Source organism: Phyllostomus discolor, chromosome 2 (genome assembly GCF_004126475.2).
Source record: "Phyllostomus discolor isolate MPI-MPIP mPhyDis1 chromosome 2, mPhyDis1.pri.v3, whole genome shotgun sequence".
Lineage (NCBI taxonomy): Eukaryota > Metazoa > Chordata > Mammalia > Chiroptera > Phyllostomidae > Phyllostomus > Phyllostomus discolor.
In genome coordinates this window covers 139,898,108-139,924,529 of record NC_040904.2, presented here as the reverse complement: position 1 = coordinate 139,924,529, position 26,422 = coordinate 139,898,108, and the positions used below count along the sequence as shown (strand labels likewise).

At 36.3% G+C, this 26,422-nt stretch overlaps 1 protein-coding gene across 19 annotated transcripts in view; it reads right to left on the bottom strand.

Moving 5' to 3' along the window:
• PPFIA2 (PTPRF interacting protein alpha 2) overlaps nt 1-26,422 on the bottom strand; it is a 461,362-nt gene that overhangs the window by 124,916 nt on the left and 310,024 nt on the right. For all 19 annotated transcript variants that reach the window (XM_028532610.2, XM_036018625.1, XM_036018632.1 and 16 more), the window contains one exon: nt 18,720-18,836. In XM_028532610.2, the coding sequence (XP_028388411.1) occupies nt 18,720-18,836 (117 nt within the window). The remainder of the gene's footprint in view (nt 1-18,719; nt 18,837-26,422) is intronic.

The window sequence follows — 26,422 nt, the reverse complement described above, 5'->3', positions numbered from 1 at the left end:
GCTGACAAAAAATAGCGAGCCTCAGGGGTCGACATCAACAGTTAAGATCCCAGTAGTAGAGGAGAGAATTGGAGAGTAGGAGATATTTGAAGAGCTTACTTCAGAGCAAATAGAAAATTTCATTTCTAGAGGATCCAAGATGGAGGCGTAGGTGGTTGCACTGTACCTCCTCACACAACCAAAACTAAGGACAACAAGAATTCACAAACAAAAAACAACCAGAACAGAGAGAAATGAACCAAACGGAAGTCTGAATACCATACATCCAGTTCAGTAAGGAGGGGCAGAATTGGAGGCCTACAGAGAGGGGTTGAGGGGTACCGGCAGGAAAAATTGGTGGCTGGCAGTTGTGTAAATGCAGGGTGCAGACCGCAGACCACAGCTGACAGACCGGTGGCAGACCCTGGGCTCGGGAAGCAACCAGCAGACCCAGTGAGGCGTACAAGGCAGCTGGCTGTCCGAAGCCGCACTTTGGCACACAGAACTTAGCGAAAACTGGCAGCGTGACACAGACAGCGTAACCCAGGGGCCCAGCGCCAGGAAACAAAGCCTGAAGGCACCGATTGAAAACACCTGTGGAAGTTGAGGCTGGAAGATTCTCTCAGTCTCACAGGAGACTCCTTGGAGAAACCCACAGAGTGTGAGAGACTGTACAAGCCCGCCGCCCGGGAGCCAGCACCAGAGCGGACCAATTTGTTTGTGGGAAGCGGCAAGGGGGATTGGAGGACTCGAGCCCTGGTGAGAGCGGAGCGGGCGCCATTGTTCTCTCTCAGACCCTGCCCCCACATACAACGTCACAACTCAGCGACTGAGGTGCCCCTCCCTGGTGAACACCTAAGGCTTCGCCCCTCATAAGTAACAGGCGCAACCAGACCAAAGGAAAAAAAAATTAAAAAAAATTAAAAAGATGGCTCAAAAAGAGTTAAAAGCCCCAGAGCCAATTTTTTTAAGCGACCGAGAAATAGCCAACCTATCAGATGCACAGTTCAAAGCACTGGCGATCAGGATGCTCACAGAATTGGTGGACTTTGGTCATAAATTAGATGAAAAAATGTAGATTACAACAAGTGAAATGAAGAAAAATGCACACGGAACCAATAGTGATGGAAAGAAAACTGGGTTTCAAATCAATGGAAGGGACCAGAAGGAGAAAAGGAACAACCAAACAGAAAAGAATGAAGAAACAAGAATTTTTTAAAAATGAGAGGCTTAGGGCCCTCCAGGATACCTTTAAACGTTCCAATATCCAAATTATAGGGGTACCAGAAGGGGAAGAGGAAACACAACAAGTGCAAAAGTTATTTGAACAAATAATAAAGGAGAACTTCCCCAATCTAGTGAGGGAAATAGACTTCCAGGAAGTCCAGAAAGCTCAGAGAGTCCCAAAGAGGTTGGATCCAAGGAAGAACATGCCAAGGCACATCAAAATTACATTACCCAAGATAAAAATGAAGGAGAGAATTCTAGAAGCAGCAAGAGATAAAGGGACCGTTACCTACAAAGGAGCTCCCATCAGGATGTCAGCTGATTTCTCAAAAGAGATCTTGCAGGCAAGAAGGGGCTGGAAAGAAATATTCCAAGTCATGAAAGGCAAGGACCTACATCCAAGAATACTCTATCCAGCAAAGCTTTCATTTAGAATGGAAGGGGAGATAAAGTGCTTCTCAGATAAGGCCAAGTTAAAGGAGTTCACCATCACCAAGCCCTTATTATATGAAATGTTAAAGGGCCTTATCTAAGAAAAAGAGGATAAAAAATATGAACAGTAAAAAAAGACATCAAACTCACAGTTAGTAACAAGCACACCTAAAACAAAAGCAAACTAAGCAAACAGAGAACAGGAGTGGAACCGCAGAAATGGAGATTACATGGAGGGTTAGCAACAGGGAAGTGGGAGGAGGAGAGAGGGGGGAAAGATATAGAGAATAAGTAGCATAGACAATAGGTAGAAAATAGGGGGAGGGCAGGAATGGTGTGGGAAATGTAGAAGCAAAAAAACTTATGACACATGGACATGAACTAAAGGGAGGGAATATGAGTGGGAGGGGGTGGGCAGGGGGGAGGGGAGTGAAGGGGGAGGATGGGACAACTGTAATAGCATAATCAATAAAATATATTAAAAAAGGAAATTCCATTTCTGATGGCGAGTCTTTATAAATAGATTTATAATTGTTCCCAGTTTATATTTTTAAAAAGGGTCAACTAGAATAATGTGAATTATTTATATAATTATTTCATGTCTTTAGAGTTTGTGCAAAGTGATGGATATTTAATGATTAAGAAAGAATACCAGAATAAAAATGGTAGAGCCAGAATAAAAAGGGATATTTGAAGAAATAATGCCCCAAATCTTTCCAAATATGGTGAAAGATCTGCCTTCAAGTTCAGTTACCCTTTCTTTTAGCTTAAACTGCAGTCTGTCCTGAAAGGGTCCCTAGAAATATGTTCACATCATTATATTTTTTTTTGTAAAATTTGCCAAAGGAACATTATTTTCCTTAAGGAGCTCTCCCCTACCCAAAATTATATATGTGTCAGGACCAACAAAATCTGAATCCATATTGGATATACAGACAAAACTAAGGAGCATAAAATGACAGTTGAAAGGCATATTAGAAATGAAAATTACAAGCTATTTAATAAATCCTCGTTAGCATTCACAATAATACTAAACATCTCTGGAATGATGAGTGTCATTTAAAGAGCACTTCCACTAATTAAGTTAGTAACATTCAAACTAACATTCTCTCAGTCCACAATCTTGATTAGTGTATAGTATGTTAAAGACCTTATAACTATCTCTATGTCAGTGATTAAATATGTCATGAATACTATTTAAACACATTTTCTTCCTAGGAGTGATTTCTGAAAGGTAAGATAAAGCAAGATACTCTCTGGTTCTCTCCTACTGAATTTTAGGTAGATCTTTTTTGTCTTATGTATCTTAATTTTTATGGTTTATTAATCTTTCTATAGAAAATAGAAAAAGGTGGGGCCAAAGAGTAGAAGTTAGGAATTTATCTTACTATTAATTAAATTCAGATATTAAAGGCACAGATATATGTAAGACTTCTCAGCATTTAAGAAGTACTGAGCAGTTCAATTCCATATTTGAAAATAGTTCTATGTAATTTTATGTTTAAAGATGAATTATTGAAAGAACTTACACTAATATTTGCAATCATTAATATAAGGAATCTAGCACTAATTCTTTGGAGGATTCAGTCAAATCTATAAAGTGGGAATGTCTAGAAAATATATTTTATTCTGTGAGAAGAGAAATGTAGTACTAAAGAATGTAGAACTAAAAAAAATAACACAAATTGAGACAAAAAGTATTTACAGGCATAAAAATAATGAGAAAATATAAACTAGAGCCGATAGTTCATTCTAAATTTCATGAGTATCAACAATGTATTAAAGAAATATATATATAGAATGAATGACCAAATCAATTAAGTATTTCATGGGCCAATAATAATGTATATTTGTGATTATATGAGTAAATCTTAGACAAGGCACTGATCCAGAGAGGGATTTTGGAAGACTTCAGTTAGTCTGATGCTCTAAAAAACATTTCCTAGTCCTGGGTGGTGTGGCTCAGTGGATTGAGTGCCAGTGAACAAAACAAGGGGTTGCTGGTTCGATTGTTGTTAGGGCACATGCTTGGGTATGGGCCATGTCCCCAGTAAGGGGCATGCAAGAGGCAACCACGCACTGATGTTTCTCTCCCTCTTTCTCTTTCCCTTCCTCTCTAAAAATAAATAAATTTTAAGAAAAGAAAAAATATTTCCTTTCATTTCATGAGATTGTTATGTTCCTCATTTTACTTCAAATCTTAAAATTCGAATTTACCTCCAAATCCCCAAAATGATCTCCTACCACTTTGCAACAGCATGGATGGATCTGGAGAGCATTATGCTAAGTGAAATAAGCCAGCCGGTGAAAGACAAATACCATATGGTCTCACCTATAAGTGAAACCTATCAACAAAACAAACAAGCAAGCAAAATATAACCAGAGACATTGAAATAAAGAACAAACTGACAGTAACCAGAGGGAAGGTGGGAGGGAATGATGGGGGGGGAGGGGGAAGGGCCAGCAAAGGAACATGTATAAAGGACACATGGACAAAGTCAATGGGGGTAGCTTCAAGGGTGGAAGGCAGGGATGGGTGGGATGGGGTCATTGTGGGGGAAAATGGAGACAGCTGTACTTGAACAATAAAAAAAGGGAAAAAATAAAACACACTTCAAAAAAGAGAGAAAGCAATAACAATAAATGTATGCAAAACAATACTCTGGAATATGATGATTGGTTTTGTTTCTAAATAGAAATATGTAAATAATTGAATTAAAAAAAACAGATCCCCCAAAATGACTGTATCTTTTATTAGAAAAACAACAAGTAATAACAATAGCTAACAACTTTTGAGTAGTTGCTTACCCAAGAATATTTAGCTGATAAATTTTTGGCTTTCAGCATGCATAGGTTCATAAGTTACTTCATTTTGTTAACCCTTATTAAGTTCTGACTATGTTTTAGGCACCATTCTAAGTGCATTATAGGTATAAACTCTTTTATGTTTATAATGACCTACTGGATACACAAAAGGAAACTGAAGCACAGAGTATATTTTGCTGAAAGTCTCACTACTAAAAAGAAATAAGGTCAAGGTTACCTTCTGAACCTACCCATTATTATTATTCCAGTGTCATATTGTTAAGAGTCTTCTTTCTCTCTTTCCTCTTTTGTTTATTCATTCTTTCATTTAGTCACCAAAACTCTACTGTCTGGCCTCTACTATAATTCAGACACTAGGTGGGATACATAGAATATGGAATTTCCTGCCTGCAAGTAACATAATGTGAAAAAAAATGAACCAAATCAATTAACCAAACAATTAACAAAATAAGGTTGAGAAAGTACGTAAGCACTGGGTAGTTCACAGGCTCCACATTATGACTTTTGGACATTTTGGGTCTATCTACGTTGCTTCTAATCTCCATACTGCTTCCCAGCTCTCAGAAATCAGAACTGACTTCAGATATCAAATCTAGTTCTACAAATAACTGCATTTTTTTCTTTGACTTGAGACTCTCTTGTACAGAATTCATAGCTATTATTTTTAATTCCACAGTGATTTAAATGTTTTATCATATATAAACCATCTGCTTATAATCACTGTAAATCTAAAGCCTAGAAGAAAACAGAAGTTATATTTGTACTCCATATGAATTATTCTCAGCCATGACCACACATTAGAATCCTTGGCAGAGTTGAATAAAACTATAGCATGGCTCCTACTCTAGACCGTAGCTGTGGTGAGGTCCAGACATGCATTTGATTTTACTCCCTAAGTAATTGTAATGCTTAGTTGGAGTTAAGAACCACAGATAGATATCATCCACATACTTCTCTAACCATTATACCTAATTTAGTCATCAAACATGAAAGATTTTCATAAAAAGTGAGAGTTTAAAGTAATAAAATTAAAAAATGATTGTTGAAATGAAGATAATAAAAGATATAATAGACCCCCAAATTAGTACTTTTTATTCTAGCATTAATTAATAATTTTTTTAAATTAATTTTTCAAATTGACTTGTTTTTCTCCCTTATTTCTGACAAATTAGAAGAAATAAAGTCTTTAACAGACTTGACCATGTCATGGCCTCCATGAATAATGCAGCAATGAACATAAGCATGCATATATTTTTGTGAATCAAGGTTTTCAAATTTTTCATGTACTCAGAGGAGTTGGACCATATGATATTTAACTCTATTCTTAATTTTTTGAGGAACTTCCATACTGTTTTCCATAGTGGCTATAATAGGATACATTCCCACCAGCAGTGAATGAGGGTTCTTTATTCTGCACAACCCCTCCAACACTTGTTATTACTTGTCTTGTTGACAACAGCCATTCTAGCAGGTGTGAGGTGGTATGTCATTGTAATTTTGATTTTAATTTTCCTAATAGTTAGTGAAGCTGAAATCTTTTCATATGGTATCTTTTTACTCCTATATTCATTGCAGAATTATTCACAGTGACCAAGACATTAAAACAACTGAAATGTTTTTTGATAGATGATGGGTAAATATATACAATGGAATACTACTCAGCCATAAGAAAAGGTGAACTACTGCCATTTGTGACAAGAGAGATGGACTCTGAGAACATCAGGCTAAGCAAAATAAGTCAGACAAAAAATGTTAAGAACCACATGATTTCACTCATATGTAGGATATAAAACTGAAAGCAACAAATGAACAAACAAGAAAAATGAACAATCCAAGACTCATAGAACCAGATAACTTTATGGTAGTTACCAGAAGGAAGGGGGTTGAGGGGACTTGTAAAGGGTTTCAAATATATTTTGACACATGATTATTTGACTTAGGTTGGTGGGCACACAATGCAGTATATAAGTCATGTATCATGGAAATGTACACTTGAAATCCATACAATTTTGTTAACCATTGTTACACCAATAAAAAAGGAACACAAACAAAACAAAACAAAAATAATAATAGAGTTGACAAAATATTAATCTGCTTGGAAAATCTCTAGACCAGATGATTTCTTATAGTTACTTCTCTATTAATAATTTTATTGTTTAACACTGAGATTTTCAAAGTCATTATGAAGCAGTAAATTCCCAGTAATTTTATTTAATGGAAATGTCCAGGTGATAGACCTTTGCTTCTCAGTTATTTAATGTGGTCAACAGTGTTTTGTTAATAAATATAAAATACTTATTACTTTCACATAAATTATAAATCGTTTTAAACTTCCACCATCTCCAGAGCAAGAATATTTTCATCAGAATAGCTGTCATTTTGAAGTTCTGATATTCTCATAGTGTTGATATTAAAATACAATTCACTCACTACATCCTATGCATGTGGCTTGATAGAAATATATTATATTTTATAGTATCTTAATTCTAAGTAACTAAACATAAAAATACTGATATAATGTTAATTTTGATTCTTGATCAATGTCAATAATACTCAGAAATGTAAAAAAATGAAAACATATTTCCTATATTACAACATGAAATAAATATATTGAATGATTAATCTGGGAAAACATTCACTGGTAACATGTTTAAATGATCTATATAGTTACAAGATATAAGGAGGTGAAGTATGTGCAGTGAAGGATTTGTTTTTGTTTCTAATTTTTGTTTTCAATTGCAAATCTTCAAATGTTTCTGACTTCCAGTCAAGATGGCTGCATAGGTAAACACAGCTTGCCTCCTAGAACAACCACACCATAATTACTGCTAAACTACAGCACAACCACCACTAAGAACCTTCAGAAATCTAATTGAATGGAAGTCTGACTACTATGGAATTAAAGAAACTATATCCATCCAGGCTGGTAGGAGGGGCAGAGATGCAGAACAGGCTGGTCCCATAACCATACTTCATGCATAAAAATTTGGTAGAAATATCTTGGGAGTGAGGGGTCATGTCCCCACACTGGGATCCCTAGCCCAGGGTTCCAGTGCCAAGAAGATAATTCCCCATAACTATTGGCTACAAAAACCAAGAAGAACTGCGTTGGTAGAAGAAGCTTCAGGAGTCCCAAGCAGTTCCTGTTAAAGAATCTACACATGGACTTACTCACATTCACTGCCTCTAAGCTCCAGTAACAGGGTAGCAGCTTGAAATGCACGAGTGGTGTACAGAGAGAAACTGAAGTGTCTGGCATCATGGTGAGAGGGGACATGCTTTCTTCCACCAGAAAAGTGGATAGAGGCCATTGTCACTTTATCAAATCCTTCCCACACACCCCACAAAGCTAGCAAGGAAGTACCATATCTGAGACTACATCAACCTAGCTAACATTGTTTGCCCCATCTTGATGTTACCTTGAGACTCTGTCCCACCCAACTTATGGCCCCAACCAAGTTGTTAACAGTTCCTTTTTCACATGAATAGATGGCCTTGGCTAAAATTTCGCAACTTCCTAAATGCTCTCAAACAAGCAACAGCCAGCCTCAGTGAATCCCAGCCCCCATACCACTTGCTAAGTGGCTTAAGGCACAGCAGCAGCACCAGCCAGCCTAGACCACAGCCTGGCTTTACCTGGAAACATCCAAGCCCAGTGCAAGTAGCAGCTATCTCAGAGTGCTTTATAGCCCAGGCAGGGTGGCCCCAGGCAAAACACAGGTGGGAATTACTTTGGTCTGCACCATCTGAAAAACACAGAGCTTGTGGACCCAGTGGACAGCTACAGATCATGTCAGATCACTACCACCCTGCCTCCACAGTGAATCCTCCACAGAGGCTGAAGGTTGGTGGTCAGTGGTCATAGCCAGTCCTTATAGTTGACTGGCATGGTTAAATCCCTTCCATAGACCTGCCAAAAGTAATCAAGTCTCAATTACAAGAAGAGGGTGTTAAGCAGCCCATAAGGCAAGCACACCTCAAGTACCCAGCTTGGAAGGTAGCAGATGCTGTGCACTGGACCCTACAGGACACATGCTACATTAGGGCACACCAGCAAGACAGGGAGTCATAGCAGCTCTACCTAATACATAAAAACAACCACAAGGAGGTAGCCAAAATGAGGAGACAAGAAAACATGGCCCAAATGAAAGAACAGATCAAAACTCCAGAAAAACAACTAAACAAAAGGGATGTTAAGAAATCTATCAGATGCAGAGTTTAAAAAACTGATTATAAGCATGCTTGAGGAACTAAGCAGGAACCTCAACAGCATAACAAAGACCCAGACAGAAATAAAAGGTTCACTAACTAAAATAAAGAACAATTTACAGGAAATCAACAGTAGAGTGGATGAAGTTGAGAATCAAATCAATGATTTGGAACATAAGGAAGCAGAAAACAAGCAATCAGAACAAGAAGAAAAAAGAATCCAAAAAACCCAGGATAGTGTAAGCAGCCTCTGGGACAACTTCAAGCTTTCTCATATTTGCATCATAGGGGTGCCAGACGAGAAGAGAAAGAGCAAGAAATTGGAAATCTATTTGAGAAAATAATAAAATAAAACTTCCCTAATTTGGTAAAGGAAATAAACATGCAAGTCCAGGAAGCACAGAGAGTCCAAACAACAGGGATACAAAGAGGCCTACTCCAAGACACGTCATAATTAAAATGTCAAATGTTGAAGATAAAGAAAGAATTAAAAGCAAGAAAAAAGCAGTTACCTACAGGGGAATTCCCATAAGACTGCCAGCCAATTTCTCAGCAGAAACTTTGCAGGCTAGAAGGGACTGGCAAGAAATATTCCAAGTGATGAAAAGTGGGGACCTATAGCCAGGATTGCTCTCCCCAGCAAAGGTATCATTTAGAATTGAAGGACAGATAAAGAGCTTCCCAGACAAGAAAAAAGCTAAAGGAGTTCATCATCTCCAAACCATTATTATATGAAATTCTAAAGGGACTTATTTAAAAAAAAAGAAGATCTAAACTAAAAACCATAAGATGGCAATAAATGCATATCAACAATTGAATGTAAAAAAACAAACTAAGGAAACAGGAAGAGCAGAGACAGAGTCATGGATGTGCTGAGTGTTTGATGGTTGCCAGATGGGAGGGGTGTTCAGGGGAATGGGTAAAGAGGTGAAGGGATTAAGAAGTACAAATAGGTAGTTGCAGAGTAGCCATGGGGAAGTAAAGTACAATATAAGAAATGAAGTAGCCAAAGAATATGTGTATGATCCATGGACAGGAACAGTGGTGTGGGAACTTCCTCAGGAAATGGGGGGTGCTGGGTGAAGGGAGGCAAAGGGGGAAAAATTGGGACAACTGCAATAGCATAATCAGTAAAATATAATTAAAAATGTTTCTTTGTTTAGCTATAAAATGAAAAGTAACACTGAAGAGGATCTTCTTTCTTCCTGAAATAATCACTAAACAGTTCTTTTCGGTTTGTAAATGTAAGATAAGTAAGCACTCTTGTTCCACAGGAAGACTATTTCATGGAACCTGACAAATGTCTCTTGCACTGTGGAGGGCAATTTGCTTAATTGCAAGGAAACCTCAGGGGAGTGAGGAAAAACAAGACTGGTCTCCATTAGATTCTGAAGTTCAATGTTATTCCTAATTCTCCTACAGACTGATACATTTAAGTTCACAAATAGAACTTACCATGAGGAAAGTAGGACTATGGACTGAGGCTTATGTTCAATACCTGGCTTTCGTGGTTCCAGCACAAAGTCTGGAAGACCTTCCCAGATTAGTCATCTTGATGAGTTGGGGAACCTAACTGTGAAACTTAGCCTCACACTAGCATATCCTGGAGAAGGGGAAGTCCTCCCTGAGGAACCACTCTGATAGGGGATGACATTTCTGCTGGTGGAACTTGAAACCAGGTCAGTGGTTGTATGGCATGGGTTTATTTAGCCTGCACATCAATGGGTCACTACAATGACACGTGGAGGGCGTCTGATTTTGAGGAGCCCGCTAACAAATGATACTCTGAAGACACAAGAGAAGCAATAGCAGTTTAAAAGTGGTTGCCTACCTTTCGCCTTATCACATTTCCCAGTTCTTTCACAAAATGGTTAAAAGAAGAACTGGTCCTTTGGCCTGATTGAACTTTGGGTTTTTCTTGTTGTTATCACTGTTGTTTTGATAATTCAAGCAGAGAAAGAAAGGCCCCAAGAGAATTCTATCAGGTTTACTCTTAATGGGTCCCTTGGATCCTCTGATATTCATGTTAAATAGTCAGAAGTGGGTTCATTGTAAAAATTATCAGTATAGACATAAGAATAATATATATGAATCAAGGACAAGGATGTTTTGTTTTTCTAGTTTTCTTTTTTTAGTTTATTTTTTGTCAGAGAAACATGGACATAGTTAAAATACAAAAATCAATATTTCACTCCTAGTGATCCAGTGATTAACTTTCATCCCCAATAAAACCTACCACTTTAAAAAAAATGAATGTATCTTATAATAGGGGGCATGGGAGAGGCAACCACCCTTTGATGTTTCTCTCCCCCTCTCCTCTCCCCTCTCTCCAAAAAATAAATAATAAAATCTTTTTTAAAAAAGAAGTCAGGAAGAAGAATATGATTCAAGAAAGGAGACTGAGACAGAACTACTGGTAAAGTAAGAGAAAAGGAGTGTGATTTACTGTAATGTAAGTGGGGGGAAAGTGAACCAAATAGGAAACAATGATCAACTGTATCAGATACCACTCAGACATCAATTCAACAGGGACTGAAGATCGCCCATTGTACTTAGCAGTATACATGTATGATGATGGTGACAGGAGCAGTTTCTGTGTTGTAGTGGGACAAAGACCTAACTGGAATTGGTTTAAAAAAGAATGCAAAGAAAGTGATTGGAGACAGTAAGTAGACAACCCTTTTTGAAGAACATTAATGCAAAGAGGAATAGAACATAGAGTAGGGTCAAAAGAGAATTTTTTTAGGTTGAAATAATTTTGTATGTTACAAATAGAAAAGAAAAAGAAAAAAATGATGAATTTTTTAATTGAAAAAAGATGAAATTGATTTTAAAAAGAAGAATGCAGTAGTTAAATGGTGATGAAAGAAAACTTGACTTGGAGTGGCAAACACACAGTACAATGTACAGATGATGTGTTGTGGAGTTGTGTACCTGAAACCTATATAATTGTATTAATCAATGTCGCCCCAGTAAATTCAATTAAAATTGCGGAATTTTACTTTACTTGGTATACTTTACTAGATGACTGCTGAAGACATCAACACAGGTGTAACAAAGCTTGCTTTGTCTAAGTTTTATTTTTGAAAAATTTTAAATCTCATGCCTAGTCTAATAAGCTTTTTCATCCTCTAAGACACATAGGCATATTTAAGACTTTTCTTAAAGTAAATACTCTTATATTTTGAAATCCACAAAATAAGGCAGTTTATATGTTGCTCTTTTTATACCGTATTCACTTTTTAAAAAAGACGTATTTATTCATTTTTAGACAGAAGCAAAGGGAGGAAGAAAGAGAGGGAGAGAAATGTCAATGTGTGGATGCCTCTTGCATGCCCCCTACTGGGGACCTGGCCCACAACCCAGACATGTACCCTGACTGGATGTCAAACTGGCAGCCCTTTGGTGCGCAGGCCGATGCTCAATCTACTGACTGAGCCACACCAGCCAGGGCTACCCGTATTCACTTTTAATATGTGTATACTTGTTACACTATTTATCTCTGTCCCTGCTGTTCATGAGCTAGATGCCTTTCAGTCAGGTATCTGCTTTACAAACCTCATGGGGTTATTATAGGGATCAACTAAAATATCTTACATAAAAACACTTTGAAAAATTGTAAAGGAATTTCTACCAGTTATTTATCTTGTTCTTATTGGTGTATAGCCCCTTTGTTAAATGAGGTTTTTGGCTCCTATAAAATTGATATGAGATAACTTCAGGTACATAGGGATGAACCATGGAACAGCTTAATCTTGTCTTTTCTGAGCCCTTCTCTAGCCACAGGTGTTCGGGACACTTCAGCTATGTCTATCTAGGTCTATACTAGTATCTTCTCTTTCCCGGAGGTATACCAACCCCTATACAGAAAATTCATAGATCTCACTTTCTTATTTAGTTTCATTGCTTGGAAGTTGAATTAAAGAATTAAAGAGAGGGCGCCCTGGCTGGCATAGCTCAGTGGATTGATTGTGAGCTGCGAACCAAAGTGTTGCAAGTTCGATTCCCAGTCAGGGTACATGCCTGGGTTGCAGGCCACGGCCCCCAGCAACCCCACATTGATGTTTCTCTCTCTCTTTCTCCCTCCCTTCCCTCTCTAAAAATAAATTAACTAAAAAAATAAAAGAGAGGTATATACTTTGTTATGAGAAATTAGATCACTATATATATATATATATATAAGATCAATGTATAGAACAAAATATCGTTAGCGCTATTCAGATGTAAATAAATTCAAATGATAACTATCTCTGAAACACAGAAGGCATGGGCTTAATCAATAATGCATAAAATAAACTACACTTGACAAAGACAGAATTTTTATAAGAACAGTTGTTGGCAGTAGTTGACATGTGGTAAGGAAAGCATACAAATGTGGTTAATACACTGGAGGCATCCCTATGGACAATAGCTTATGCTAGAACTTCACAGAGGTCTTTAAAAGAATAGTGTCTTTAATTAATGATATTATTAGTGTTTTTAAAAATGCAACTGTGATATATTCTTAAGTCAAACATTTAAGTGTATAGCTAACATAATTTTATTACATAAGCCTGTAAAAGCCCTGGAGACCAGCTAAGGTCTGTCTGGTCAGAAAGCCTTGGCTTTCAGATACCTGGCTTGTAAGAAAGGGTGGTGGTGTCAGTCATGGGTGTGTAATTTTCTTTGATCCCATGAACTCCTCACCTGGTAGAGAGAAGCACACAGGACTTACGCAAGACTTCATAAATTGTGGGCTCAGAACACAGGCCCTTCACGCCCAGGTTCAGGAGCCATATTCATAGTGATCAACAATTTTGAATGACACTGACTTGGAGAATTGGCTCAGAATAAAAATTAACTATAGGAATTTGTGGGGAAAAAATTAAAGAACAGGCAAAGGACTTAAACAGACACTTCTCCAAAGAGGATGTACAGAGGGCCCAGAGACATATGAAAGGATGCTCAGCATCACTAGCAATGATACAAATTAGAACCATGATGAGCTACCACTTAAAGAATTTTCTTAAAAAACATACTCTGGAATATAATAAAATAATCAACTCTAGGAAACACATGTATAAGTATGAAAGAATAAATGATTAGAAAAAATCATTTTCTGTTAGCATGGATTTTTAAATATCACCAAAACACCTAGAGAAATCAACTGGCATGAAGGAATATCAACACAAAATATTCTCTTTTCTGGAGGTTAAAAGACAAGGGTTCTGGTCCTGCTTTGATAAAATAAGTCATTTAATCTTCTTAAGTCTCAATTTCATTACCTATAAAATTAAAAGAAAAATTTCTACATACTTTGAAATTCTGATATGTGAAAAAAATGACTAATCCACTAACTGTAATGCAAATGATTGTTTAAAAAGTATCTAATCAAGGTGCTTCCATGTTTAAAACACTACTTACTACATCTTCCCACTGCTCTGGGGATAAAATCGGACTCTCACCATAGCCTACACAACTGTAAACAATCTGGCCCCTCTCATAGTTGGGTCCTGTCCCCTGCTGCTCTCTCCTTTGGCCACTAGGCTTCAGTTTCCTTGTCACCTTTCCTTCCAGGCAATGTACCAAAGAAGCTCTTTCCTATCCTTGGTGCACCTTGGTACACTTAGTGTTTCCTTTGCCTCAGAAACTCTAAGCTGTTCTATGTGGTTGACTTCTTGTATCCTTTTAGGTCCCAGGTCAAACCCCGACTCCTAAAGAAGGCCCTCCCTTGCCATGTCTATCAATTGTTCTCCCACCTGCCTTGCACTACTCTTGATCACATCCACTCCTTTTAAATATAATTTTTCTTTCTTTCTTTTTTCAAGTAATCCAAGTCATTGACTTTATTGATTGTCATAAAATATATGTAACATAAAATGTAGTATTTTAAACATTTTAATTGTACAGTTTGATGGAATTAAATATATTCACATTATGGTCCATCTACCACCATTGGCCATCTCCAGAACTTTCTCAGCAACCCATACTGAAATCCTGTATCCAGACATTGACTTTTGAGTAACCAGTGTAACCAGACACTTTCCAAAACACTCTTACTCAATAGCTTTACAGTAGATTTTTTTGAGATATATACTTGCCTTTTGGCCCCCTTTACTCATTTATGTGGACCAGTTTATCGCCAGTGCCCTCATCTGTCTTGTTCATTACTCTGACCTAACCTAGAACAGGACCTATTTCCTGGCACCTTAAGAAGATCATCACTAAATATTTATTTTAAAATGATAAACATGAAAGCCCATATTAAGAAATATTATAACCACACTATTTAATACTCGTAATCAATGTGCCAAGATTTTTCTCATGCATAGTCAGTGCTTCTATTCCTTGTAACAAAGCTGTAAGATAGGAGTATTTCCCTGTAACTGATGTTCAGGGAGGTTGAAGCCCAAGGTCATGCACTGCTAATAATCAGGAGAAATAGAATTTGCATAAAGGTCCACTGACTTCAAACAAGTCATTATTCCACACTGCCTCTCTGACGCTACCAATCAGAAATAATTTATCTCTTCTTTAATCTCTAGTATCATTTTGACTCCACTTTATCATTTTTTGCAATTATTAATTTGGCCATGTTTATTTCTCACTCCAGTTTTCTAGTGCATTTATTACAGGGACTATGTCTTCTGAGTCTCCACCACTGTTTAACATTATATTTATTCACATCACTTAGTAAACATTTACAGCTGGAAAAAATAATTGGAAGTGCATAATATACAAGTCAAGAGCATTATTATCTCTTTTACTGGAGTAGCATATTTATTGAAAAAAATTAGAAATGAACTATCTTCTAGAAAGTAACACAAAGTTATTGAGCTCAGTTCTGAATTCTTAATGACATAAAATTTTGGATTCTGAAAATTTTTATTAACCTAGGAATATTTATGCTTTTCTAGAACAACGGATTCAATTTATGGCATACAGAAACATTTAAACTTGATTCAGTTCAGCTTATATTTTTTCATGTTTTGTTTTTAAAATGGTAATAATTATGCAACTTTTCTATGAGTAAAAAGGCCTGTTTTAGAGTGTGCTTTTATGAGACTATTTTTGTCAACTATTTTGTCAGCAGAGTTCTCAAGCCACTGATATAAAACATCTCCTGGTGGCTAATAACCCACCCAGACTATGTAATTTAAGTGACTTGACTGCCGTAAACAAAGGGTAATCTACGTGACTGGGGTTCACGAATCACTTTCTGACAGCTCCATAGCACCTAACTATAGTGTGGTGTTTTTCCCTCCAGCAACCACTTTGCAATTTACACACTAATAGGACAGTCATCCTACGCTGGTAACTTCCATCGCATAGACACTCCCCAAAATAATGTGCTGTTTTTCTCTGTTTGAATATAGCTTTTAAGCAGTTCTCAATAAAATCGAAGTGTTAAGATTTAAATTACAATTCAGTGATACTTGTTATATTTGATATACTTTAAATAATCCTGTTATCGGGATGATTTTGAAAATATGTTTTATAATGTTATATGTGTGTATTTGGGGAATATTTACATAAGGATATGATAAAGTGCTAATTAGAATGCTATTTCGTATTTAATCAGGAAATGGCAGCAGTCGGGAGATGAAATAGCTCTGGGGGCGTCTAATCATTGTGATCATAGTTAAAAAGAACATGTCGGATGTTTGAGAATTGCTGAGAGTAGATCTTTAATGTCCTTACAGCCTTCCCCACACAAATGAGAATTATGTGAGGTGATGAGTGTGTTAATTAATCTTACTGTGGTAGTCATTTTATAATTTATCCATGCACCCAATTGTTACATTGTACTTCTTAAATTTACACAATTTTCTATGTAAATTATATCACAATAAACCTGGAAAAATGTCAGGTAAAGAGTTGTGTTATAAATAAATCTTTTGAAGTACTTTTGTGAATCATCTCAGGTGTAATATGAGATGAAACACAATTTACTTTCTTTTAAATTTAAAATATATAAATATCTATATATATGCATGGTATATTTTAGGTTCAGTTTTAGGATAGGAGCATAATGTATTAAACAATATTAGCATATCATTATTCCAAAGCATTTGGAAATCATTCTTCCTATAATTATGGAAAGTTGAAAAAAGAATATCAATATTCTTTTCTTTTAAATATTCTATCAATATTTAAAAATCTGTAGTTGTATCCCTAAAAAAAAGGGTGAGTAAGATAACAATGTTATGATTGTTCTTCAACTCTGGCTGGAATGCCTTCACCAAGAAATGGGAGGCAAAGAAAGTGAGTTAAAGACAAGTATTTTAGGCCACCAACTCTCTGTGAAGTCGGAAGGACACAAATATCAATTATACACAGGTCCCTTGTCCTAATTCTGTAAACAGCTTCTGAAAATTAATCTGACATGAATTCTTACATTCTACAATGTCTGGATATTTAGGATTTATTTTAAAGAAACAATATTTGAAAAAAAATTTGTATGAGTACTTGTCCTTCCCAGAAGTATTAGAAGAATTCTTTTGTATCAAGTAGATTTTTTAGAAAATAAATAAGATCTGAAATTTTTATGCCTTTGAAAGCCATATTTCTTTAAGTATAGTCTGGATGAGCATAAATATGACATTGTTGTAGAAAACAATATTTTGTAGACTTCTAACAAAAAAGACAGGATGACTGTAAAGTCCATTTCATACCAAATGAATGTGATTCTATAGTGAAAATAAAATGGTAATAAAATGAAATGAAATGAAATAAATATAATATAAATAAAATAAATGTAAAAGAAATAAATATAATGTTCATAAAATAAAATGGAACTGTAATAACAAATTCATGTTCATTTTCTACACTGAGTTTCTTCTGCAAATGCCTTATTCTAAAGTGGCTGGTAGTTTATTTACTGAATTAATGTCAGTTTACTTATCTGAAAGAAATAATATTTATTTAGATTTGAATACAGCTCATGAAATTTAGAGGTCAGATTATATTTTGTTTTTAATACTTAAAGATTTCTATAAAATACATGGATAAAAGTTAGAATAATGAAACCTTAAATAAAGAGCTATTAGCTTCTTAGCCACCAGAATTGATGGTGGTCTCAGGAATTAGTCTGGTTCATTTGGCTTCCTTTGCTTTTTTACCTGAATTTGGAGACATAAGAAACCCCTCCATTTGTTTCAACTGGGTAAGAGAGAAAGTGCTCAATTTATTTTCTAGTAAAAGGTCTTGTGCTATTTGTTTTGTGGTTTCTTAATCTCTATGTTTTAAAACCTCTTGACATTTATGACACCAATTTATCTACCTGATTCATGTGATCTTGGTAATTAAAGAGTTCAACCACCTGAAGGTAAAACTTGTTAAAGGCAAATATCCAGGAGAGCGTCTGAGCCTCTTGCACAGGATATGCACATGACTCTGTAGTCTTTATCAGATTCCAGGCCTACCAGCAATGAGCCTTCTTCCTCTCATGCTGAACAGGTGGCTCAGCACAGAGAAGGGCTCAACAGACCACTGGTTTCCTTGGCTGGGTCTAAGCCCGAGTGAAAGGAGAATCACTCCCTTCCAAAAAAAAAAAAAACAAAAGCAAAAATAGCATGACTTTAAATATTCTTTTATGTAATTTATCATTAACAGAAGCATTTCCAAAGCCTTCTCAAACAAATAGAAAATACTAAGTCAAATATGAAATTATCAAAAATTTTTATGTGATATCACAGATTATTTCACAATTCTATATAATACCACTTATAAATAAAAATTATTGGTCTTGTACTTCGAATAGCCCAGGCTATAAATTATCGATATATCTATTTCTATATGGATGCATTTAAACAGTGATATATATTCAATGAGTTATATAGTTGAATTATTTTATGAGAATCAAATTAACAGTAAGTAATGAGAAATTCAAATATCTATATGCATAAACACAGATTTTTAAGAGAATCAAATTGAGAGCAATAAAAAAGGAATCATTAACTTTGACAAATAAAAATGTTTATTACATAGATTTCATATTTCATATGCTTATAAAGTAATATAGCAAGTAAACATTTTCATGTAAGATCTTATCATAAGGGTCATACCTTTTCATGAACTTTCTGGCCAGGTTCCATCCCTTCAAGATTTTCTGATTCTGTGGATCCCTCACTTGATGCCATTTTTCTTTGTATATGAACATTTTGTTCACGCAAGGCAACAATCTGTAAAATAAAAGCACTATGCTTTTAAAATCTAAAGTAGAGCAATAAGTATAAAACTATTGAATTTACTTGATTGTGGTTAAGAACTACTGAATACAATCAGGAAATAAACATTAAATTTTAGACATAGTCATTTCAAAAATATTTTTTAAATTATGTTAGCTTTTTGAATAATATTTATAATGTTTATGGGAATGTGAAACTTGCTCTAAAATTTTTTCTAGCTGGAAATGTATCTAAATCAATAGCAATTTATGTGTTGTTAAATCTGAAATTACCTTAAAAATTAATTTATGAAATGTGATAAAATTTGCATTGGTCTATACTTTCAAAGTATGAAAGAAACATAAATAAAAAGATTGAAAGCAGAAGGTTAATTATTAGCACATTCATTTACCCTAAGAAATAGTGTATCTGCCATTTAAAAACTAGAAAACATATAAAAGCTGGACATAAATAACTGTGGCACTATCATGAATACATATAATAAAATGGATCTCATTATTATTTAAGTGGCCATTACCTTAGGACAGCTAGTCCAAATATAGCCGTTAATTTAAAAAAAAATTCTCCAAAGGCTATTCATTCCTGCAAATAGCTCAATTTTAAAGACATAATACTTCCAAGTAAGCAAGATTCTCAGATAATTGTAGTTTAACTGATCTTGTTAACATAAAAAGTGAAAAATAGCATTCTAGCATTTTAATGGTGTTTTAAAATACACAGTTGACCCTTGAACACCATGGATTTGAGCTGCATGAACCCTCTTATATACATATTTTTGAATAAATACTGTAAATATATTTACCTAATAACATTTTGTTTTATTTCCTTTTAAATTAAATTTATTGATTATGCTGCTATAATTGCCCTAATTTTTCCCACTTTGCCCTCCCCTCCCAACACCTCCCACTCCCTCAGGCAATCCCCACCCCTTTGCTCACATCCACAGGTCCTGAGTATAAGTTCTTTGGCTATTCCATTTCCTGTACTGTACTTTATATCCCCATGGCTATTCTATGACTACCTATTTGTATTTCTTGATCCCCTCACCTCTTCACACACTACCCCAAACCCCCCTTTCATCTGGCAACTGTTAAAAACTCCCTCTGTATCCATGATTCTATTTGTGTTCTTCCCATTTGCTTAGTTAGTTTTTACATTCAATTGTTGATATGTATGTGTTTATTACCATTTTATTGCTCAAAGTTTTGTCTTCTTTTTCTTAAATAAGTCCCTTTAACATTTCATATAATCATGGTTTGGAGATAATAACCTCCTTTATTTTTTTCTATTTCATTGACTGGGAAGCTCTTTATCTGTCCTTCAATTCTAAATGATACCTTTGCTGGGGAGAGCAATCCTGGCTATAGGTCCCCACTTTTTATCACTTGGAATATTTCTTGCCAGTCCCTTCTAGCCTGCAAAGTTTCTGCTGAGAAATCAGCTGAAAGTCTTATAAGACCTCCCCTGTAGGTAACTGACTGCTTTTCTTTTGCTGCTTTTAATTTTCTCTTTATCTGTACCCTTTGGAATTTTAATTATGATGCATCTTGGAGTGGACCTCTTTGCATCCATCATGTTTGGACTCTTTGTGCTTCCTGGACTTGCATGTTTATTTCCTTTACCAAATTAGGGAAGTCTTATTTTATTATTTTCTTAGATAGATTTCCAATTTCTTGCTCTTTCTCTTCTCCTTATGATGCAAATATGAGAAAGCTTGAAGTTGTCCCAGAGGCTGCTTACACTGTCCTGGGTTTTTTGGATTCTTTTTTCTTCTTGTTGTTCTGATTGCTTGTTTTCTGCTTCCTTATGTTCCAAATCATTGATTTGATTCTCAACTTCATCCACTCTACTGTTGATTTCCTGTAAATTGTTCTTTATTTTAGTTAGTGAACCCTTTATTTCTGTCTGGGTCTTTGTTATGCTGTTGAGGTTCCTGCTAAGTTCCTCAAGCATGCTTATAAGCAGTTTTTTGAACTCTGCATCTGATAGATTTCTTAACATCCCTTTTGTTTAGTTGTTTTTCTGGAGTTTTGATCTTTCTTTCATATGAGTCATATTTCTTTGTTTCCTAATTTTGGCTGCCTTCTTGTGTTTGTTTCTATTTATTAGGTAAAGCTGCTATTCTTTTGTATTTTGGTAGTGTGCCCTAATGTAGCATGCACCCTGTAGGATCCAGTGGCACATCCTCCCCTATCATCTGAGCAGGGTACTTGAGGTGCGTTCTCCATGTGGGCTTTGTACATCCTCCTCTCATAGTTGAGCCTTGGTTGTGGTTGGCAGGTCTATGAAGGGATTTAACCATGCCAGTCAACTGAAAGGACTGGCTGTGACCGCTGTCCACAAACCTCCACCCTCCATGGAGGATTGGCTGTGCAGGAGCATGGTGCTGGTGTTCCAATGTGGCCTGTAGCTGTCCAATGGGTATGCAGGCTCTAGCATCTCCATGGTGTTGCAGACTGAGGTTAGCTCCCATCTGTGTTTTGCCCAGGGTCACTCTTATGAGTTTTAAAGCAATTTTCAGATGGCTGTTAACTTGTGCTGGGCATAGAGGTTCCAGGTGAGCCAAACTGTGATCTGAAGCTGGCTGCTGCTAGTACTGGACCTGCGGCCAAGTAGAGTTACAGAGGCTAGGGACCCATTGAGGCAGGTCCCTATTTGTTTTAGAGGATTTAGGAAGATGTGTACCCTGAGCTGAGACCAGCCATTCATGTGGCAAAGCTACTGATCACAACTTGTGCTGGCCACAGGTCATGTGGGCAGAGCCTCAGGATTCCCCAAAGTGGAGCAAACCATGTGAGCCAGATTGAAGAAATCTTAGATTGGCCAGTGCCTATTGGCTCTGTGGCTCTATTGGATGAAAATTCAGAAAAGGAACCATGACCTCTGCCCAATTTTCTTGTTTGAGAAAGCTGTCCCCCAGCTTTTACCTTGATGCCAGACACTTCATTTCCTTCCCATAGGCCACCAGTGCTTTTCAAGCTGCTATCCCAGTGCTGGAGCTCAGATGGAGTGAGTCTGGGTAAGTCCATGTGCGGACTCTTTAAGAGGCACTGCTTCAGACTCCAGCAGTACTTTTCACTGACTCAAACCCCATTTGTTTTTACAGCCAGAAGTTATGGGGACTTATTTTCCTGGCACTGAAATCCGGGGCTGGGTGGCCTAGTGTGGGGCTGGAACTCCTCACTCCTTAGATATCCTTCCTGAAGTTTTATCCACTACACATGGGTGTGGGACCATCCCATTCTGCATCTCCAAATCTCTGAGTTTCCTACCATTCTGGATGGATGTGGTTTCTTCAGTTCTATAGTTATCAGACTTCCATTCAACTTGATTTCTGACAGTTTTGAGTGATGGTTGTTCTGTAGTTTAGTTGTAATTTTGATATGGTTGTGCCAGGAGGCAAACTATATTAACTTACACCTCCATCTTGACTTGAAGTCAATAATATTTTATTTTCTCTAGTTTACTTTATTGTAAGAATTCAGTATATGATCATATAACATATACAATATGTATTTATCAATTGTGTATGTTATTAGTAAGGCTTCTGGTCAAGAACAGGCTATTTGTAGTTAAGTGCTTGGGGAATCAAAAGTTATATGCTGACTTTTGACTGCACAGGTGTTGACACCCCTAACCCTTGAGTATTCAAGGGTCAACTGTATTATCTACTCAGATTCTGACTCAGTACTGGTTGTGGGAGAAGTCAATGTCCACAGTATTTAATACACAAAACTAGTGAATCATATAACACTATTGTGTCGAATTTATGAGGCCAGTATGTCATACAAACCAATAATCATCAATAAACAAAAGATATCAGTTAGTTGGTTGTTTGTCTTGCTGCTTGCCACTGCTTCAGTGCCCAGATGGGTCACCATGGGTTCACAAGTTCAAGTGATCTTACATATGAGCTCCAGCATTTGAACATATGGCATGCCATTTTGTAAGGGCATATCACCACATAATGAATAACAATAATGTAAAAGCTCTTCTGTCTTATAGTACTGCAATCACCAAATAATTAGTTCCCTTTCTACTATTCTTGCCCATCTACACTCTATTATCCACAAGACATCCAGTTTCCTCTTTTAAACTTATGTTATATTGAGTCATTCCTCAGCTTTCTAAAGAAATTCAATGTCTTCACAACTTATTCAGTATACTTTGAAACATCTCTGCAAGGTCTGTAACACCCTACATGACCCCTTTGACCACAATAACCTCCCTTCTGTCTCCTAAACATAGCTTGCTCTTTCTTACCCAGAACTGAGAAACCTGATCTTCCTGCCTAAAACATTCTTCCCCAGCTCAGCTCAAGCTGACACAATCCCAGCTTTTCAAAACTCAGCTGAAATAGCACTTTTCAGAGAAAATGTGACTTACTGTCAAACACTTATTATAATATACCCCTGTTTATATTTGTATGAGCTTCACCCATTAAAATATAATGTTTCATTCCTTATTTACTTACTCTGCTTGTTTATTTAGCTAACAGGAATACTAATAATACTCAAGGGAAAATAATTTTCAAAGGAATACCTTATTGAAAGCATTTTCATATGAAGCAGCACGTCAAATTTTTCAGTAAAAATGTGTTGAGGTAAATAACAAATGGATATAGAAAAACAAAGAGTATAAACCTAACTCATTTGGAAACAACAAAAGATAAAGATTTAAAGTGCTTGGGAACTTCAGAGGCGTTCCTTTTTTGTTAGTACAGAAATGGATTAAACCAAAGGAAAACAAAAGTAAAATAGTCCCTGCATATATCATTTTTATATTACATTCTTAAACTTTGTCTTTTGCATAAAGTAATATTATGTTACCACCAATACATAATGAAATTTTATTATGAGTTTTTAAAAATTTAAGTGTTGTATGCTAACATTCCACTAAGCTAACATCTGTGATTTAACAGGTATGCTGAGACAAGGGTAACAGTGAATTTTTTTATTTTATGCATATTATTCCATTGTTTAATCTACTTAGAAGGGAGACCATTTTAGAAAAAAATTAAACATGAAATTTTACTCCTAAATTAGAGATTAACTTCCAATTGTTTAGTAGGCCATATAAATGTCAAATATGTCCTAGTGTCTAAAATAAAGCAGGCCATCTATAAAGGTGTACTGAATAAATCAGTGAAAGGATTAATTAATATTCTTAATAAAAATTCAAAATATCAAATTCATACAGAAAACACCAAATACAAACATATATTTAAAATTGACAAACATTAAGCTTTACAAAGTACGTATATAACATTCAATTCTACGAAAGACAATACTTTCAACTAAAATATGCAAACTTTATATTTTTAAAATATCAAGTCCCTAAATTAGATTTTTGAAATAGGAGAATGAATGTATGTAGGATATTCTATATTCTCTGTCACTCTAATATGATTTTATTCTATTCTATTTTTGCCCACCAGAAAATTATCCTGGGTAGTTATGAAAGCAAAGCATCAACATCTGATTTAATTGTATGTGCTAGTAAGTTTGATTCTCCCTTTCACATTGGGGAAAGTGAGAACTTCTCCCCCAGGATGCCACTCTGGGGGTTAGGCCCTGCTTTCCATGAATTCAAAGGAGTAGTGAAGGTCACCTAGAAATCACTGGGGCTGAAGGTGGCACAGGCCTCTTTAGGAACTTCTCCCAGCTAGCTTGTGCAGATAACACAGGAGATGGCTTGAGAACCAGCTTGCAATAGCAAGTAGAAGAAAAACAGCTGATTTTCTAAAACATTCTCTGGGCTCTCACTGAGGGGGGATGCTGTCCGAGTGAGGGCCTAACAACTTGTCTAGAATGCCAAGGGAATCCTTGATGTCTTTCTGATATGTAGCATGAAGTGCCACAAATAGGATGACATGGCAGGTAGGTGGAATCACTTCTGGGTAGTCTCAATTTCTTACCCAGTTTGTTACATGACCACAAGGAAGTACTGGACATGCTCTATGTGACAAGCACTGTGCAAAGTCATTTTAAACTGCCAAGTAGGTCTTATGATCCACATTTAACAAGTGATTAATCAAGATAAAGACTGTTTAATGAGAACTAAGTGGAAATCAAATCTTTATGCTTTCTACTGTTACATTGTCTCTCATGGCTTAGCATTTGGGCTCTATGAAGTCAGGGGAAGTTAATGGTGGTGAGGATGAGGAAGACGCATTTCCTTTCCAAGTACTGCTACCCTCCCACCTTGGAATCTTTGTATTTTATTAGGGGATGGATCTCTTCCTGGAGAGATTCATGGATGGATAAGCTGTGCATACATATTCAATCCACTGAAGTCTGATGGAACTATAGTCAAGAGAAAGCTCCAGTCACTTTTGCTGATTAATCATGAGTGTTTGTTGACATGTGTTTCTAAATGCCCATCATCCTTTCATCCCTTCATATTCCTTTTGGTAATAACACCTTATATTTTCATTGGGGATATTCTTAATTTCCCTTTCCTACTCTAATCTGGGACTGCCCCAGAGCTGATGGCAACCTGGTAGGCACATGATCCAAGCCAGGGCAAGTAGCATATTTCTTGAGCTGTTTCTGGAACAGGTATGAGGGGAGATTCTCCTATGGAAAATGAGCTGGTGGATATAATAAGGGTGCTCTTTGCCATCACTGTAGTTCTACCTCATGGAGAAAGCACCGTGATGAGGTAGAGCCCTGATGAATTGCTTCTGCTCCTAATTCTATCCTGATACTAGTCATTTCTTTTACTTCTTTTGTTGTTTCTTTATAGTCATGTTTTCTCCAAACTTTTGTTTTAATTGTATTTTTAATTATAGTTTATGGTCAATATTATTTTGTATTAGTTTCGGGTATACAGCATAGTGGTTAGATAATCATATCCTTTACAAAGTGTCCCCCTAATATTTCCAGTACCCACCCACACCATACATAATTATTACAATAGTGTTGACTATAGTCATCTCTACCTCTAGCACTTCAGTAATGTAAGCCAAAAATGTCCCTTTTGTGCTCAAACTAGTTTGGATTAGTTTTCTGTCATTTGCAACTAAAAGTGCCCTTGCAAATATAGTTGGAAACATGGAAGACAACACAGCACTGTAATAGCTAAGTGGAGATTTTAGAGAATGACTAAGAATTTACTAGAGACACAATGGGAGAACATTTTTCAGGTAGGTAGAAGAGCACTGCTCTTTGTGTTCCTATGGTTACAAGTTGTTTACTATTTCTGTGCAAAAAGTATTTGGAGGAAGATGGAAGTATGACAGGAAACTAAAAACCAAAACCAAAAACAAACGAACAAAAAATCCTTAAAACAGTTCAGTTAAAGCTCTGGCCTCTGTGTACGTCCACTTTGCTGGAGTTTGGCTTTGCCTTGACCGTTGTTTGTGTTTCCTGATTGCTCATTAAGCTTCTGACAGCCTGACCCACCACTTGGACACACTTCCAAATGCATTATATTTACCAGCTAATCTTCCAAGTTTGTTTCTTGCTTTTGCTTCTGCCAGGTCATTTTTGTCTCTTATCAATATCTGACAAGCTCTGACCCCATAAAATTGACCTCAGATGGTCTTTCCAGTCTGGAAAATTCACGAGCTTTCATTC